Here is an 18,623-nt window from a genome sequence, read left to right on the forward strand (position 1 = left end):
AATTTTACATAGCAATATCTCATGTAGCCACTTAAAAATACACCTGTAATACATGTTTCCCGCTACCTATTTTGAAAAGTCTCCTTTCACTCACAGGATCCCATTTTAAAGCACAATCCCTGCTTGGCACTAAACCACGGGAGTCCCAGGTCTAAATTTTAGAATTATCCTGTAAGAAATAAAATTTTCAATTCATGAAAGAAACACTCATCAAACAGTTATAGAAGACAATAAATGATACTGTATAGGCTTTCATAAATAGTTAATTGATTGCTGGGGTCCAACAGGTCAATAGATGACTTAAGAGAATGGCTCAAAGCCATCTGTAACAGATACCACAGCTTGTACCTGGCTCTAACCAGATCACTACAAGCTAATTTTTGATGCATCCTTAATAAAAGGCATGAGGCTTCTTGGTGATTCCACTTGGCCCTTAGCAAAAAAACAAAAGAAAATTAAAAAACCAAACCAAACCTTATTATTTGGTTACAAGAAATAGATTTGTAAATAGAAACTAGGTAAGACACGCTGCTATCTTTGGATTCCCTTTAAGACTGCTTTCATTAGCCACCTGTGAGGAAAAAGAAACAATTCCTCAGCTTCCTACAAAGGGGGGGGGGGGGGGGGGATAAAAAGGAAAAAAAAAAAATCTAAAAATACAGTTTGAAGATCCCTGTTTTGCTGATGCAGAAAGCAACAACAAAGGTCCATACATCCCTCGGCTCCTCGCAGAGCCAGGTACTGTCAAAACAGTCTTAAGTTTGTCTTTTTGCTTTAGTCTGCAAGGGAATAGCATCAAACGTGATTATTTGTAACAGATCCCCAGCACTGTATTACCAAAACAAAAGCCTGTGTTCTGCAATACACCTGTAAACAACGCTGTGAGCTCCCGGAGCCCACAAGGAGCTCGTGGCCAGCCCGAGCCCTGCCAGCCATTCCCATCCCAGGTAATTAAATATAACCTGCCTGCATGAAGATTTAAGCCTACAGAAGGAATTTCAGAAATCCACTCTGAAATTTGGAGAGATTTGGAACAGTCGGTCTTCTTGTAAATCAGGCCGTTCATTTAGGCTTTTACACAAAAACTGCTTTTTCAATATATTTAGAGGTCTTAAGATAGAGAGCAATGCCTAACAATAATTTCTGAAGTATTTGGGCCCCTTGTCGTGCACACTGGGAGGAACCAACCTGACCACAGACACTCTTGGATAATCCTAAGAGGCTAAATATAATAAATATAATATAATAAAGTGCTTGGGAATAAGATTTTTCAGTTCATGTTCCTACATCCAAAATTCATCATCAAGAGGGGCTCAAAGCTTTGTACTCTTAAAACCCTTGCCACTAGTTAGATACCTGACATGGAGCCTAGATTTAGGCTATTATGAAAATCTTAACCTGAAACAGACTTTGGGGTAATTGTTTTAAATCTTGGCCATTCCTAAGAAAGCAAGAGAAAGAAGAAAAGCCTCTGAAAACCCTTTATAAGAGTAATCAATTTGCATTTAAACTTGTGGAGAAAATTCTGTAGTCCTTTTTAGGCTTATTCACTAAGACAGTAGTGAGGAACTGCACACAACCATGCTAGAAAACATCCAACACCAGAGAAAACATTTAAAAAAATTAGTCAAAGCTAGAAAAAAACTAGAACACCTGATGTTTCTGACCCCTTCACGTTCTTAAGTCCCAGTACGGCTTGTGTTTGCTAGTCTTGAGAAGTTAACTGTGCCTAAAATACTACGGATGTTCAATCTACACAACTTATTACTTCTTGTATTGAAGATTAATGAACAGCACTTGCATGTACCGGAATTTTTAAACACCAACACCTGCAGGCAGAGCTTATGTTCAGAAGCATCACATACACCCAGTCATGGCTACAACTCAAACACCAGTGCATTAACTGACTGTCATGTCCATTAGGGACTACCTTTAGAGAGAATTTTTGAACACATTGAGAAAAGAAAAAGATATATTGCTCTGCAAAATTTACTATAAAATATATTTTAGTCTAATTTTGACATGGGACCGTGCCAAAGCTCATGGATCTGAAGGGAGAGCTATTTTTGTCTTACAGATACACACATTGAAGAATGGGTTTGTGCACATGTTCCTACTTATTTATCACGGGAATAGGAGGGGGGGGAAGGCTGCAGCGGCTGCCCATGAACAAGCTTATCCCATTTGCGTGGACGACATAACCATGAATCCGCAGGCTGGTCTGCTCATCAGGCAACTTCAGTTTTCTGATGTGCCAGCCCTTGGCTGACAGCACCGCTCTTCTACTCGGCACTACCTGAAGCCCCCAAAAGTGGAAAAAAACCTTGAATAATAAAGATTTTGTGGGGCAGAAAGACCCTGCAGGCCGACCCCGAGTGGGTTGAGCAGAGCTGACCCGCGTGGCTCGGCACCACGATGGATGCTGGCTGCATCACCTCCAGATCTACCCGGCTGTCCTGGTTTTGACGACACCGACGCTTATCGGCAGAGGCGCGGGGCTGAGCTGGGACCCGGCAGAGCTGCCTTCAGCTCGCCCTCGCTGCCAGGACCGGGGAAAGCCCTCAGTCAGCTCTGGGAATGCGGGGTGGAGGTTAGGAGCTCTGGTGCGGGCTGGTGCTGGCCCTGGCAGCGCTGTGCCTTGCTCGCTGTACCCACGCTAAGCGACTGCAGGACGGGGCTTTATTCAGATGCAAAAGCCAATGCTCCTCCGCAGGGAAACGAAGCAGCCACGCGTGATGGAGTGCAAGCCATATCAGAAGAGATGGGGTTTGGGAGAGACTTTAAAGACATTTTACATGATTCAAATAAAAACAAAATATTTCAGTCCATTACTAATGCTGGACAAAGCACATCCGTAACACTTGGAAACATGAGTTGTTTTTCCTATTGCTTCCCAACAAACTCCACACTGGAAACGAGAAATGCCAAACCAGGCAGTTCCAGTGCTGCTGGACTGTAGAAACCCAAAAGCAACAATGGGAATTGCTGAGCAGCAGCACCCCTGACCACCCCCCTCGCAGGAGACCAGCCTCGGAAACACTTTCAGACATAATACTTCCCACTATAAAATACATTAAAGGTCTCTAATCCTAATCTTGTAGGATCTCTCTGATATGGAGATCGTGTCCCTTGAAGCACCCTCATTGAATTGCAGAGGGATGCCAGCACGTGAAATGCTCACAAGACAGACCCTCCGCCGCCCGAGGACGAGACCTGACCTCAGTTCCCGGCAGTGGTGGGGAGCACAGCCGGGAAACACCGAGGCAGAGATAAGGACACAGCCTCTCCCCTGGGTTTTCCAGCTCCGAGCCCCACGCCGGAATCCTCAATGCCCTATGTGGTGCGTGAGGAGAGGCACGCGTGAAAATCCTGATACACGACAGCTAGCTCAGGGGTTTGGCAGATACGTGAGGTCAGGGCACTGCCTAAGCCGGCAAGAAATGCTGAAGATAGGGATGCTTCAGATTCCAGCTGCCTCTCGGGCACCGAGCGTGGGGCAGGGCTCTCCGAAAACACATTCCTCCACTGGGAAGCAGCAGCCCTGATCCCTCTCCCGGCATCAGGTAACTAAGCCCTTTCTTTGCAAAGCAAGGGCTGCTCTATTCTTTCCAAACAATGTTATCATTTGGCAGCGGAGCTCCTGCTTATCTGGCAGCTTGAGCATTACCCAGAATGTGGAAGAACAGGGCTCCACCGCTGCCCCTCTGCCCGGGGGGCTCTGTGGTGGGGAGAAACCACCACCCCCCGCCCCAACCCCAGCTTGCAAAGGGTCTGGGCATGGCAGAGCAACCGCAGCTCCCAGGCTGAGGATCTCCTCCCAGGGTGGCCCCTGTATTCTCCCTACATCTCAAAACTCACTGCTGCTGACCCCGCAGCCCCCCCCGGGGCTCGGCGCCCGCTGAGCAGGGTTAGCAGGAGCCGCACGATTCACATCCAGCTGCTCACCTTCTTGCAGACACCTAGGTTCAACTCCTCTGGTGTCAGCTCTGTCCTTCTGGCATCAAACCCACAGTGAACGGGCCCAATCCAAGAGCACGGCTAAAATACTTGCCCGTTACCCAGACAAACATCTCGCTGAAAGCGAGGAACACCTCAAAAGGAACAAGCAGCAAACAGGATCTCACCTCCTCACAACCCAGCTCTGGCCCCACCTCAACCGGTGTCCTTATGGCAGAAGACTGTGATCCCAAAACCTCTGCCAAGAAGGGCAGGACATCCCTCCTTTGGGCTCAGCTGAGGAATGTGCCACCCAAGAGCGGCAGGAATTGAACCCTAATGAGCCATCCTCCTGTAGCCCCTCTTCCTTGGGGCCCTGTCCCCCAGGGAGGTTGGGGTATCAGTGCAGGCTCTTCATCCGCACCCTCACGTACGAGGGGACAAAGGGACGGGGAGGCTCTGGCTCACCCCTAGACGGAGGCAGAAGAGCAGAAGGACGCGTCCCCTCCCAGCACGAGGCAACCAGAGGCACCCCCCCGCCCAAAGAGCAAGAGCCGCGGATGCGCAGCCACTGCCGAAAACCGCAGCTCTCAGCGTGGCGTGGTTAATGTGAGCCGACACCTCCCGCAGCAACCACTTCAGCTTCATCTGCTGCATTGCGCAAGGCAGATGCCCTCAAGGCTCCACCAGGTCCTGCAGCCACAGCTCTCCAGGTTGCCCGTCCATCCCTGCTGTCTGTCTGTCTGGCCCTGCGGCACTGAGCGTTGCAACGCAGCCACCCAGCTTGTCGCCGGTGCCCAAAACCACTGCCAAAGGCCAGCACCCACCACCACCAGTCTTTGCACCACCATGACACGTACGCACACCCCCCAGCAGACCCTGCCAGGACAGCCAGCAGCAGGAGATAACACTTCAAACCACCGCAGAAAGACATAATAGATCGTCAGCCAAAGCCCCAGCTCCGCTCGTCTTGGAGAGCAGCGGTTTTGCATGGGAGGCAAGGAGTCCTGGTTTCCATCAGCTCTCCAGCGGAGACCTCAGCCTTGCCAGGATCGCTCTAACACACCAACCACTGCAAAAAATATACAACACAACCAACTGGGACAGAAGCTTGAAGAGGCATTGTAAAATTGATTAGTCGTCAAAATCATCAGACCATAAAAGAAGCTCCAGCTGTGCTCCTCTTATTTGCATAGAGAAATGCAAGAGACAGGGCTCTATTTAAAATTAATTCCTTCTTTTTTTTTTTTTTTGTTTTTTGTTTACTAGAGCCCAAGTTACTCTGGTTGACGATTAAGCCCATTATCCAACTTCTTTCTTCTCTAGCACCCCAGTGCCTTTTTTCATAGCCTATGAAGAAGAAAAAAGAAAAAAAAATAGGAAAAATCCAATAACTGCTATTTTAAAATGAAAAATGCAAGTTTACAAAGAGCTCAGGAAGGTGTTTGGACCATTCAACCTTCTGTTTTAAGACCCCAGCAGAGGACTCAACACAAACAATTCCTTTCAAATCAACAGCAATTTGAAGTCACCCCGCTGCGTATGAGCTCAAAGTTAAGCGCTGGCCCAAATGTTCTGCCAGATCCTTGGCGTAAGCGTAGGAGGGCAAGAGAAAACAAAGATTTAAATTTTGGCTAGTGCACTTCTGCAAAATCACTGTCAGCACATATTTTTCAGTTCATACAAAATCCAGTGGAGGAAATTTAAAACAATAACTAACTTGGAGGCGAGCGGTTCAGAAAAACTGCAGAAGAAAAACCATAATACGATGTAACTCATGGGACTGCTCAACACTAATCATTAAGCTGGGTGCTTACGGTATCCTATTGCAAACCGGGTCCTTTTGGTTCAGTTTTAAAACTGAACCACAGTTTTTGCGGATGCTGTGGCATAACCACCAAGAATGACCTGTTTTAATAGTTAAAATATTCCCTCTCTGTAGACGCCTGCCTTACCAGAGGCTATTTGCTGTAGATGCTCTGTACAACGGTTCCCCAGCCCTGGGTACCACAAGGAGTGGTACAAACCACAAGGAGTGGCAAACAACAGGTTTTTGTGCCTGGGTACCATGAATGCCAAGAGCAAAACCTCAGCAAACCATGACCAACATCATAATCTAAGACCTTAAGACCACGTCCCAATTCTACCTTCGCATTCATCACCCTAAGAAACAAGAATTCATAAACCCATCACAGAAATGCTCCCTTTCTCCATTCTCCATGTTGGAAAAAAAATATTCAAGCCGGTAAAGAAAGATTCTCCAAAGAAGGAGCAAGGAGTTGCCTGGTCATACTCCCAGACAAAGCCAGGCCAACCTGCAGTTACATCAGGTTGGGTTTTTTTAACTCGTCTAGACAAGCTCTGCCCATCTCCAGCCTCTCTGGGCCCCTGTTCCCGCACCCGATTACCCTCGCTGTGACCATTTCTTCTCTAACACCTCATTGAGAAAGCTCTCACTAACATCTCAGCTGGAGCAATACAGAGGACAACAAGCCCTTCCTCACTCCCACTGCAATCATTTCTGTCTGTGTGCTAATTTGTAAACTAGCCAAACAGAAGACAAACTTGGGGCTGGAAGTTGTTTTATTGTCATTTTTCTGTCCTTTGGGCAGGATGGGCAGCGCTGACGTGGCACATAGCTGTCTTTCTCTGTACATTCAGACAGATGGCTGCCGAAGCGTGCAAAACTCTGGGCTTTTCCAAGACAATTGTATTTATACTGCTATATTACAGGAAGAAATCCAGCAACTGTATTTTGGGGGGAAACAGGAGCAAAACACTAGATTCATGCCTCGTGCACAGCTCTACCAAACAGCAGCACACGGCTTCATGGCACATGGACAGGCATCACCGATGGTGCCAGTCCCGACCCGCGCACACCCTTCTCCTCCCCAGTCACCAAAGCCTCTTTGGGCTTTACCTGATTATGACTCCAGCCAACTTGCTTAACACCACTATCATCAAGAACCTTTAACAAGCACCAGCGATCCCATAAGCCTGCTTTTTGTCGCACGGCAGAAGCCTAATTACACATGATTAAATTCTGTCAAAAATTAAAGCCCACACACTTGCTGTACAATTGAAATCAGCCCTTTTAGGTACCAAATAAAAGCAATGCTAACATTTCAAAGACATGCTGGCAACACAGCTGAACCGGATTACATTACTGACCCTAAACAAATTGAGGGCATTCCTTACTCTTCCTCTGAATCCCTTTCCTTTATTTTCTATATATGCTAGTGTTGTAAATACAGGCACTTGGATCCATGCCCTGAATTGTGAACATACAAGTCCCAAGGATTAATGAGTGATGCAGCTCAAACACTTAGTAACTCCGTATTACACGTTCTTACTCTCCTGCAGTCCCCTGCTACTTTCTCCAGCATAATATGTTGTTGAACCTCACTATAGAGGTTCAGAAGTGTTTTGGTGCAAGCCCTTTTATTTTTGTGACACCACCTTTAATGAAGCTTGAGCTTTTTAAATACAAGTCACGCATCACTTAATTTTTACAGAAACAAGCACTGCACACGAAATACAACCTGTGTGCAAAATGGGAGAAGATCTGTATAAGATACGTGCTACAATGGGAAATGAAATCTAAAGCAAGCACACCTAAGATATTTAGGGATTTTCATTAGAGGAGGAGCATCATTTTAGCAAAATGTAGTATTGCACATCAGAAGTGAAGGAAAGTTTGTGGCTATGGTACTTCCAATGAGTCCTCTAAAAGTGACCAGGAAGAGGTTTTGTCACACCTGGGGAACAGCAATGATACAGCAAAAACATGGTCACATGGAAAAAAACACAGTAGGTACTCTGAGAAGATGGAACTAAGGTGGGATACTGCCACCAGCCTGCTCTCCCAGCTCACCACCAGTACTATGCGACCACCAAAAGCAAACCCCAAACCCCAAGTGACTGCCCAGCCATCCATCCCCTTGCTTTGCCCCTCAACATGGATGTATGCCTACAAAAAGGGAAATAGCACCTGACAAGTTCTAATGGGACTTTTTTTCTTTTTAAATAATCACATAAGAAATCTTTTACAGCTTAACAAGCAAATATCATTACATACTATATTTTTAATTACATGCATATATGTAACAAATGGATGAACTCATTATGTCAAACCCAGGCAGCATCCCTTTACATACCTGATCTGTGCCTCTTCCAAAACACTTGCATTAAGGAACATTCTTCTTGAATAATATGGGAAAACGGGCGCAATAACTAAAACGGGTCCCTCTACGCATTTAGGCTAAAAAGCCTCTCATGTCCCCCTCCTCCCGCCCTCAGAGCTAATACCAAGTGCAAGGAGCAAAGAAATACCGAGCTCAAGAAGTAAGGGCTGGGGTGGACCTAGCCTGCAGTAAATAACCCGCATCATCCAGCCTCAGTGTCCCCGTGCCCCTGTCCCCAGACCGGCCGTGGGACCCAGGAGCGCTGTGCTCTGGGCAGGGAGGGGGTAGACGGAGGCTGCCTTGGATGACTAGACAACTTGGGAGGGGGGAAGGAAAAAAAAAAAACCAACCCCAAAACCCCAAAACAAAACAAAACCAGAGATGGCTTTGTGCCTGGTGTGGCTAAAGAGCTGCGTTCTGGCGGCTTTTGAGCTTGCTCAGTGCTGCTGACAGGAGGAAAAGGCGCCAGCAGCAGGGAGCAGCCATGTTCCCCGAGCAGCGCTGGGGGAAGGCTCCCTCCGGGGAATTCATACTCACCTGGCGGTTTCATGTAATATTGCTCAATATCAGACATGTCCGTATGCAGCGCACAATCGAGATAGTGGAGGATAACTTTTCTACTGAAGTAGTACCTCATGCCCATCAGAAAGACGGGCAAACAGCAGGTCAGCAGGAAGGACTTGGTCACAACAAAGCATATTACTATGGAGATAAGGAAGAGAAATAAACGATACCTGTCAGAAAAGAGAATTTAGTGTTGATTTCGGAATACAAACTCATTATTCAAAAAAAAAAACAAAAAACAAGCACAGACAAAATACACATTTGCAGTACACACACAATTCACGCTCTCGAGATTATCGTGTTACGTGACGGCGCATCACGCCGAGATAACCCCCGAGAAGTTTATGGGGGTGCCTGGAGAGAGCCGGTGGGGAGGATGCCGCCACGCCACGGCAGGTCCCACCGAACACCCCCCCGGCAGAGAGGACGCCGAGGGCCAGGCACACCCCAGGCCCCTCTTGGCTTTCCCCGGTGAGGCCGAAACGTGGCCGGGGCGGAAGAGCCACGCTGCAGGCGCTCCGCTCCGCAGCCATGTGTTTGTCACTGCGGCATTACTATTTCCATCACGGGAAGCACCGACTCCCGGGGAAGACACCCTGCTCGCCTCCATGCCGGGGATGCTGCCGAAGACCTGGGGGGCTTCTGCGGACACCCCCGAGACGGCGGCTTCCCCCCCGGCGTGACCTCGGCCTCCCAGAGCCGCCGGCTGAGCCCCCCTATGCCCCAAGTTTCTGCTGGGGGTCCCCCTCCAGCCCAGGGCCCTGTCCTCCCCCCTGGCTGGGGCATGGGGGGGGTACAACCTGCCTGCAGCCCCCAAGGGCATGAGAAACCAGCCCAAAGCTTGCTAAGGGGGGGGGGCACATTTGCAAGGGGGGGGGAGGGCACACATTATTAATAATGTGACCCCCGCTTCCGTGCAATCATATACACGGGGGGGGGGGGGGGGGCATGTTATTATTTGCACAGGGGAGGGGGGCACCTTGCAGGCACTCTGGGAGGTGACCCCCCCCCTCCGGCTCGGCCCTGCTGCAGGGGGTTACCCCCCTCCCCAAACCGGGGGGGTGGGGGGGGCTCCACTGGCGGGCCCGGCTGTCTCCAGGCAACGTCGGCACGCGGCGCCCCCCCCCCCCTCCGCGCTGGGCTGCGCGGGGGCGGTGCAGTGCGCGGTGCAAGGCCCCCCCCCCCCCCCAAAAAAAAAGGCCTGGAATAACTAAAAGGACGACTCTACCCTCACCCCCGCGCAACCTACGCGGCGACACCCCCCCCCCAACTCCCCTCCCTTAAAACCCGCGCAGGGTCGCGCATCCCCCAGCAAGGCTCCCCCCCCCCCATCATCATCATCATTCCCCCCCTTCCCCTCCAAGCCCCCCTGCCCCCCGCCGCAGCGCTGCGGCTCCGCGGCCGCTCCGCACGATGCTGCGGCGTTCCCCCGGCCGCGCACACCGCAGCGCGCCCGGGGCGGCGGGTCCCCGGCTCCTCCCGCCTCTCCGACCATTTTGTGAAGACCCAGGCGGGGGGGGGGGTGTAGGGAAAAAAAAAAAAAAAAAAAAAAAGGGGAAAAAAAAAAAAAAGCCGCCACCCCCTCCCCCAAAAGGGAGCAGATACTCACCGGCCAGCAGCCCGTAGAGCAGCTGAGTGAGGGGCTGCTGCTTCAGCCCCCTGAACGCCGTGTTGGGGATCCGCTCCATGATACCCTCGTAAAATATGCGGCGCACCACCTCCTGCTCGGAGGGGTGGAATTCGCGGATATAGACATTGTCGCGTCTGGGGTCCTCTTTTGGGGAGCTGAGGGGTGGCGGGGGGGAGGAAGGGGAGCCCGCCAAAGAGGGCCACATCTGGGAGGAAGAAACAATGATCGTGTCTTTTTTGGATCCCGGGATTGATTCATGATCTTCCGCCACAATCTTGGTCTCACAAACCATCTTGGGAGACAGACAATGCATGCAAACCGGCCGCGGGGAGGGGGCGGAGGAGAAAAACGGGAGGGGAGGGGGGGGGAAGGATATATATAAAAAAAAAAAAAAAATTAAAAAAAATTAAAATGAAAAAAAAAAAAGGAAAAGGGGAGGGGGAAGGAGCGGGGCGCGGAGCAGGGACGGAGACCCGCCAGGCAGCGGCGGCGGCGGCTGCGCGGGGCGCAGAGCGGCGCGGCCGGGCGGGACGGGAGAAAGGACCTCCACTGCATTTTGGGGAAGCATTTATAGGGCGGGGGGGGCCGCGGGTCCCCGGGGTCCTAGCGCCCCCCGCATTGGCTGCGCAGGGTCGCCATGTGATCGGGGTGGGGGGAGGCGGGACGCGCCCCCCCCCCCCCCCCAATCCCCATCCCTATCCCCATCCCTATCCCTATCCCTGCACCGCCCCTTGCAAATTACTACGGCGCGTCCCTGCGCGGGGGGCGGCGGCGGGCCGGCTTCCTCCCGGGGGCTCGCACATCTCTACCCGCATCCACCGGTGCATGGGGCGGGGGGGGGACACACACGCACGTTATTTATTTATTTACAGCGAAAGCACTATACTCCCGGCAGCTTTCTGGAATAGTCGCTGCGGGTGCGCGGCGCTGCGCGGAGCGCTGCGGGAGCCTGCGGAGCAGTGGGGGACGGGGTGTGTGTGGGGGGGGACACGACGAAGAAGACCCGGGGGGGGGGGTTGTCGGCATCGGTCGCACCGCGTCCCGCTCCGTGGTGAGTCATTCACCCCGGCGGAGCGTCCCTGCGCAGCTCCGCGGGGCGCGGAGGGGGGTGCGGGAACGGGAACGCTCTGCGGGGGCGGGGGGGGTGTGCGCAGCCGCCAGCGCCTCCCGAGCCCAAATAAATCCCCCTCCCCATATATCAGCGTGTCCGTCGTCCCCCCCCCCCCCCCCCCGCCCCGGTCGGTAACTTTTCTTCCCGTGCCCACGCCGCTGCGCGGTGCGGGAGCGCGGCCGGCCCCGCCGCCTCCGTGGGGCGGAGAGAAGGGGGCGGGGGGGGGGTGCGCAGGGAGGAGGACGGGCTCCTCCTCTTCGCAGGACCCGAAAAGCTTCGGCCTCTCCCGGTTGGAACCGGCCGGCATCTGCCCGAGGCATGCGCCGTGCACGGCCGGTGCAGGGACGGGGCGGAGGCGGGAGGATGCTGGGCGGGGAGCCGGGGTGCCCCGGACCCCCCCTTCCCTCGAGGTGCATCCCCCGAGAGCTTCGTCTGTGCCTCCCCCCCCGCCAGGTGACCCCCGTGTAGCCCCCCCTGCGGGGTGCAGCTCTGCCTCCTCACAAGCTTCACCTGTGCATCCCCCCCCCCCCCCCCGGGAGGTGCATCCCCCTGGGACATGCACCCCCCTGCAAGCTTCAGCTGTGCCTCTGCCTGCAAGGTGCATCCCCCCAAAAAGTTTCATCTGTGTCTCTTCCTCCTGCAAGGTGCACCTGTGCACCCCCCTGCCAGGAGGCACCCTTGCACCCACCCACCCCTCTTTGAGTTTTATCCCTGCATCCCCCTGCGAGGTGCACCCATGCACCCCCCTACAAGCTTCATCCCTGCATCCCCCCGGGAGGTGCACCCGTCCATCAGCGAGTGCGGCTGTGTTGCTGGCACCCTGCAAGATTTGCTGCCCCGGGAGCCCCCAGGGTACGTTTTGGTCCTCGGGAAGATGCACAGTGACTGGATCTTTGCTTCAAGCTAAAGCATCACTGTGATGATTTCATTGTGGTTTCATTGCTTCACTTTTCTATTAAAAATTGTTCAGGAGTTAAGAGACATGAGAGAGGGGAGAGGGGGAAGGATTAGGTAAGGGCTTGGAAACCTTCCCACCCAGAGGAGTGGTGCCAGCACCCCGCAGGCTTGCGGTGCATCGGGTGTCCCCGCTCGGACGCTCCTCAGGCGGCTGTGGGACCCACTCGTGGTCAGACTCTACAGTGCTGCCAGCCTGCTCGGAGGGGCTGGCACGGCACGGTCTTGCTAGCAGCAGGCTCAAGTGCCCGCAGAGTTCCCATTTCTAACGAGCATCTTCTGCAACTGCAGCCAGAGCAACCCCCAGTTCCCAAAGCCTGCGACTGTCTGAACCAGAGATCAAAATGTACAATTATAAAAGATGGCACGGCGCAGGTACGACGGCGGCCTTGCTGCTCGGTGGATGCGTTAGCCAAAAGAGCAACATCTCCTGCTCGAGAGTGGAGCCTCCTTCACGGGGAGAGGCAAGACATACAGCATCCCCACCTCCCCCCGTCACGTCTTACCTCAGCAAGGATCAGTTGGACTCCTGCATTCAGGAGATACCTGGCAGCCCCAAATTCACTAATGCAAAGGCAAAGAGTCTGTGAATGGGGAGAAAAAAGAAAAAAAAAAATCAGGGCAGTGTTTGCCTTTGAATTCTGAAAGCTTCGGGCCAAAGATAGGAGGTTGCTGTTTCAAAAATATAATTAAAATAACGCTTAGTTTCCATATGCCTGGGTTAAGCAGGCATTTATTTTTGTTTGATCCTTTCTAGTCAGATGCGTTGCTTATTTATGAAATAACTACAGTAATAAAAACAACCCATTCCTTAAAAAAAAAAAAAAAAAAAACCCCACTGCAGTTATATAACAGCCAGGGGAGCTCCCAGTTCCAGTCCCAGGCTATGGACCTGAGTGTTTGCGGATGAGTTATCTTTAGAAAGGCACTAAATACTTGTTTACTATTTATGCTGCCACATTTGAGCATCTTATGTACAGTAATTAATATCCCCTATTCCCCCGAGGTGAGGGGGTACCGTCATCCTCTGCCTCCGCGAGGGAACTGAGGCACAGAGGAACGCAGTGATTTATGCACCATCATGCAGTAACTCGAAGAAGACACAGGCACCGGACCAGATTTCCCAAGTCCTCCTCACTGTCTGAATGCCAAACTTTGCCTTTCTTACTGCAAAGCCAAGATTTCAGCTTTCTCTGTAAGCAGGGGTGAAGGGGAGGCTCTGGGGGTGCCGCTGCACGGTGGGGAGGAGGGATAGGGAAGGAGCAGGCAGCCGTGACTGACCGAAGCAAATGTCAGTGCAAATCAAGGGCCTCGCTGAAATCAATTGCAAAAGCCAGTCAGGTTCGCAGACGGCAGATTTGGGCCCCTGGAATAAAAAGGATATTGTTAACAGCAGCTTGCTGGCAAGGCAACTGCTCTGCCAGGAGCTTTCAGTCTTTAAGAACGCAGTTGTCATCCCAAGTCACTGAGGATTTTGCTCTCGGGTTTACTCCCGCTCCTCCAGGACCTGAGGGTAAATCTCCCACATGCCATGACCGACTGCTGAACCTCATGGATAGAACTAATTTAATTAAGATGGACAGTTTAGAGTTTGAATGTCGTGCCAGTGCTCTCAGCAGCTCTCACTGCTCAGTTTAAAGAAGGAGCTTGTATAGATGTTTGATCCATTGGTTCATCTGGGGAAAAAAACCTCGGATAACCAGGGCAGATTGCGCAGTTCTGGGGGCTGAGGGCATTTGAGTATTTCGGTAAGAAACACATTTTGCCTTCAGCAGGTCTGCTTTAGGCTGACTTTGCTTTGCATTAGCACATCAGACCAGGAAGCCTTGGAAGTGTCATTATTTATCCTTCCCAAAACTGCAGCTCTCACCTTGGGTCGACGGGAGTCACTCCCCTTTTCAGGTTGTAGGAAGCACCCAGCAGACATACAACAGAATTACCGCTTCCCCTGCTGGGAAGCTCACACCCTGCTCTCGGTCTGAAATTTTAGGGTTTCTATCCAACCCCGGGCTGTGAATGACTTGAAATGTCTTCTTCCAACTAGATTTTGCTTTAACTCTTGAAGCAATGAGATCTGTGTGATTGCAAACGAAGCAAACGATTTGGGATGAGCAGTTACTCTTGCAGAGCATCTGTACTTAAGGAGCGGGGAACGCCAAGGCAGGCCTCCTTGACCCACTGCTCAGTATCTGCTGGGCAAGGAGAGAGGTGCTGCTGGCTCTATCTTTCTTCTGCAAAAGCTACAAGCAGCCACAATCCTTTGCTCATCAGGGGCTGTATCAGTCAACCTCAGCAATTAACTGGTTGACAGCAAAAACTACCCCAGGTTATGTTAATGCAGCGATTCCAGAACGGCTCATCCCGGCAGGATGAGGCTGTCTGGCAGGGATGGCTCCCACCCTGTCCTTTGCAATGGCTCCATCAGCAAGCAAGGAAGAAAGGTATCCAGGTTTAAAGCTCTTCTTCTCAACTACCTCCAGGTTCTCCTTCAGCCTGGACCTTGGTCATTTCAACTGTTTTTTTCATGCTTGACCAGAGACGCCTGGAGCAGGCTGAGCCCCCCCAGCACTGCCGGCTGTTCAGCCACAGCAGCCTCCTACCCTCCTGCTCTACTGGGCTGGAAAAAAAGTAAAAGCCTCTCTGTTGACTGCAGATGTGCATATGAATGTGAGGCATTTGCCTAATAAATATCTTCCTAAAGGGGGATTAATTAGCATCCCAAGATTTGCTCTCACTGCACTCCCTCTGACGGCAGCAGCTCCGCAGCAGCTTCTCTTAGGGGCACTTAGTTTCCACTGAGAGCGCGTTGCTGGCCCTTTTCCCGATGCATAGACCCCTGAGCCTAGGGATTCGCAAAACTTTTGCTCAAGAGCCGTCACCGGTAGCAGCACCCGTGCCGTGCGAGAGGTTGGCAGTAGCCGCTCACACATCCCAGTTTCCACAGTCTTGCTGTACGCCGTGACCCGTTGCAGCAGCGATTCAGGCTCCTTCCTTCTGTGGCTGTCTGGGTGCCACGAATAATAAGTCACTATAAAACCTGACGTGCCATATTATTTCCAGCTTGTAAAACTCTGTGAATTGGTAACCAAGGGCCAGAGGTGGGATCCGCTGGCAGACATAGACCTCTGCCAGGTGGACCTTGGTGTCAGAGTTGGCTGCCTTCCACTCTGGGCACAGCAAAGGGGGAAAACCAGCCTCTTCGGAGGCACGAAGGCTCCCGACCCAATGTGGACCTCTAAAATAGATCGGATGAATCATGTGCTAAAAGCAGTTGGGTTTGTCTATGAACAGTGTGCAGGGTGACTAGATTGTCCGTGGAAGTCTCCCTGGGGGATATCTGAAGATGAATCTCTTCCTACAACTTCTTTGGGTTGAAAGAATTTTGTGGGTTGTGAATAAAATACAAATGTTTCCCAAACAGTGTGCGTACCCACAGCTGGCTTTATCCTCTTCCGAACAGGGATTTTTGGCACTTGCACGTACATTTAATGTACAGTAACATCTATGGTGAAGAAACACCGCTCTAGATCACAGCAACATTAAAATCTGAGCTATGCAGCAATTATTCAGAGATTTATTTAGAGCATCTCGGTGCAACCATGAGGAATACCTTCAAAAAAGGAGAGGTTCTGTAGAGATTTAAAGCATCTTCAGTTAAGGAGTAGTGTTTCCTGACACTGGGTGTGATGGCTTCGGGAGATAGCACAGCTTTCCTCCTGATAGTATTATTGCTGCAAGCTTAGATGAAAAAAATTTGATTTTTTGGCCATATTTAACCAGAGACTTTCACTTCAATTAGCTGTAGGAGGCAGAGCTGTGCATGCAGAGCAAGGCTCCACGACCACAGGAGAGGCTGTGCGGGGGTTGTGTGGGGAGCACAGTGCTGTGAAGAAGGGACCAGGACTATGTGTGGCCTGAGAAAAGCTGAGAGCACGAGAGCTTTTACACACGTGGGAATAACACAGGTGGCGGGAGCCAGGAAATGCTCATTTCTTGGGGTTTTCAGTGCAGAACTTTGCACCTTCTTTGTAAATTAGCAACACCGCTTTGGAAAAAATACCTGCCTCCACAGTTAGTTCCTTCTCTTGCTGTAAATAACCTCCAGCCACCTGAATTTTGGCTACCTGCTTGGGTCAGCAGGGTAACGCTACTACAAAATTTGCTGTATCATGAACAACTCTGTCAATGTGTATTCATCTTTGCTCAGGAGGAAGAGAAGAACATAAGGTTAATGACTGTCCTTTCGACCAACAGCTATTTTGCTGGCATTTTTAATGGCAATTGTTTCAACTAATGATCGCCAAAGTACAGCTGTAGCCTTATGATCTTCTAAGGACACTGATGGGACTTGGACAAGCGGCATCTTATTTAACCCTCTACATGGCAGGTGCTGCAGCCTGAGAGGAGGCAGGGGGGAAGGAGTCTGAAAAGGACCCAGGGGAAGTAAAAAGAGGAAAACAGGCAGAAAATTGCAGCAGAGATATTCTGTAGCAAGGAGAGGGAAATTAGATGTCAAACCAAACACAGGTGGAAAAATATCTCAAAACGTGACTAACAAATGCCCTGGCCCAAGATGAGCTCCTCAATGATAAGGCAGGAAAAGATGTGAGAAGGTTATTTTGGGGTTTTTTGGCTACATTTGGGAGCTGGTCCTGCTGCTGAGCAAAGGAAAGTTGCATTTTCAGCTTGGCCTGCAAGGCTGCACTGTAACTGCTTGCATGGGCCAGCGAGAGCCCTGAACTCCTCCAGCAGCAATGTGCGTGTTGCCTCGGGGGAGGCAGTATATATCATCCCCTATATGGGTTGGGCTCATGTCACAGCTGATTCTACACTGGTTTTTCCAGCACTTGATCCAGGCTGGGATTTTCCTTTCCTTGCATAATGCCTTTCAGCAAGGAGCTGAGGCAAATTTTCAGGTATTTCCAGTTTTCCTGCTCAGTGATGCCTCCGGGCTCCAATGCTGCAGGGTGCAGGCCCTAGGTCCCCTTCCCTCTGCACATGGGGTGGGGGGACACTTGCTCTGGGTGCTGTAGAGACCTGGGCTCCTCCCGGCAGAGAGAGGCATCTGCCTGATCACCCCTTTGCTGTCTGGGGGGCCTCAAGCTCTTAAAATCACACTTCCCACAGCTGCCTGATGCTCACTCCTTTCCTCCACAGAGATCCAGGCACCATTGAGCCCAGCATCCTCCTTGGGACCAGCGTGGGCACAAGGAAGAGGTGTTGGGCATCATCAACTAGGGTCTGCAAAGGGGTTTTGGGGGATCCAGGGGCAGGCTCTGAGCTGGCCACAGACAGCAGCACATAGATGTGCTCCCTGCAAAGGGCACGCTGGACATCTCCTTATGAAAGATTTCACCCCTGAAGCAAACAGCTGGGGCAGGAGGACAGCCCCGCTGGAACAGGACGTGGTCACACATCATTGGTTTTCTGTGTCAGATGAAGACCTGCCTGCATAAAGAGGAGTCCCCACTTTCCTAGAGTAGACAAAGCTAGAGCAGCTTCAGCCTGGAGTCTGCTCTGAAGCCTGCTTTGGTTTTCTCTGTGTGCGCTGCTCCGATTTTGCTGGAAACATGGCAAGTGCAGTGCGTTTCTTCTTCCTAAGCCAAGAATGGTGGGGTTCACATTTTTGGGAAAGCCATCTGCATTTTCTATCACTGTCACTTGAAAAAGCCCATCATTTAATAGCTCCTTGCTCTTCCAAGCTGCAATTCTTGTGAAAAATGGCAATGATCCTCTTTTCCTGGGCCTGGCCATCCTTATCCCTATGCCATCCTTGTGCCTCCTTCCTCCCCAGCCCAGCCCTGTGTCCTTATGCACCAAGAAAACATCCTGTACCTCTGGCCCCTCTCAGCTCCTGCGGTGGGTTTGCTGCTGCCTTTCCCTCCTTCCAGAGCATGCAGCCCACCACAGCCCAGCTGAATTTTGGTTACCTTTTGCCTCACCTGAACTGAAAGCTATTTGGGTGATGTTTTGTGGATATGTAACATGACAGCAGGTTTCCGAAGGTCAGTTAATAAAAAGCCATATTAAGGTTTTGCTTGACCCCTTGCAAAGCAGACAGCGAGGTTCTGATGGCCACTGCTTGCTTTACCTCTGCTTTCTGCTCTCTCTTCATGGTGAGGTCCACCACCATCATCTGGAGCTCCGAGCCAGAGCAGGGCGGTGCATATGATAGGGTTATAGGTAGGGAGAGTCACAGGGGTATGTCCCAAGTGAGACCTTCAGCCCTAAAACATCTGAGTGG

The 18,623-nt window shown here is 51.3% G+C and overlaps 1 protein-coding gene across 1 annotated transcript in view; it reads right to left on the reverse strand.

The window, feature by feature from the left end:
• NAT8L (N-acetyltransferase 8 like) overlaps window positions 1-10,993 on the reverse strand; it is a 32,647-nt gene extending 21,654 nt beyond the window's left edge. The window contains exons 1-2 of the mRNA XM_069795295.1: window positions 10,294-10,993; window positions 8,658-8,822 (exon numbers count right to left, since the gene is read on the reverse strand). Coding sequence (XP_069651396.1) covers window positions 8,658-8,822; window positions 10,294-10,627 — 499 coding nt within the window. The 5' untranslated portion in view covers window positions 10,628-10,993. The remainder of the gene's footprint in view (window positions 1-8,657; window positions 8,823-10,293) is intronic.
• Between the last annotated feature and the right edge of the window lie 7,630 nt (window positions 10,994-18,623).

Source organism: Haliaeetus albicilla, chromosome 1, assembly GCF_947461875.1.
Source record: "Haliaeetus albicilla chromosome 1, bHalAlb1.1, whole genome shotgun sequence".
In the NCBI taxonomy this organism is placed as follows: Eukaryota; Metazoa; Chordata; class Aves; order Accipitriformes; family Accipitridae; genus Haliaeetus; species Haliaeetus albicilla.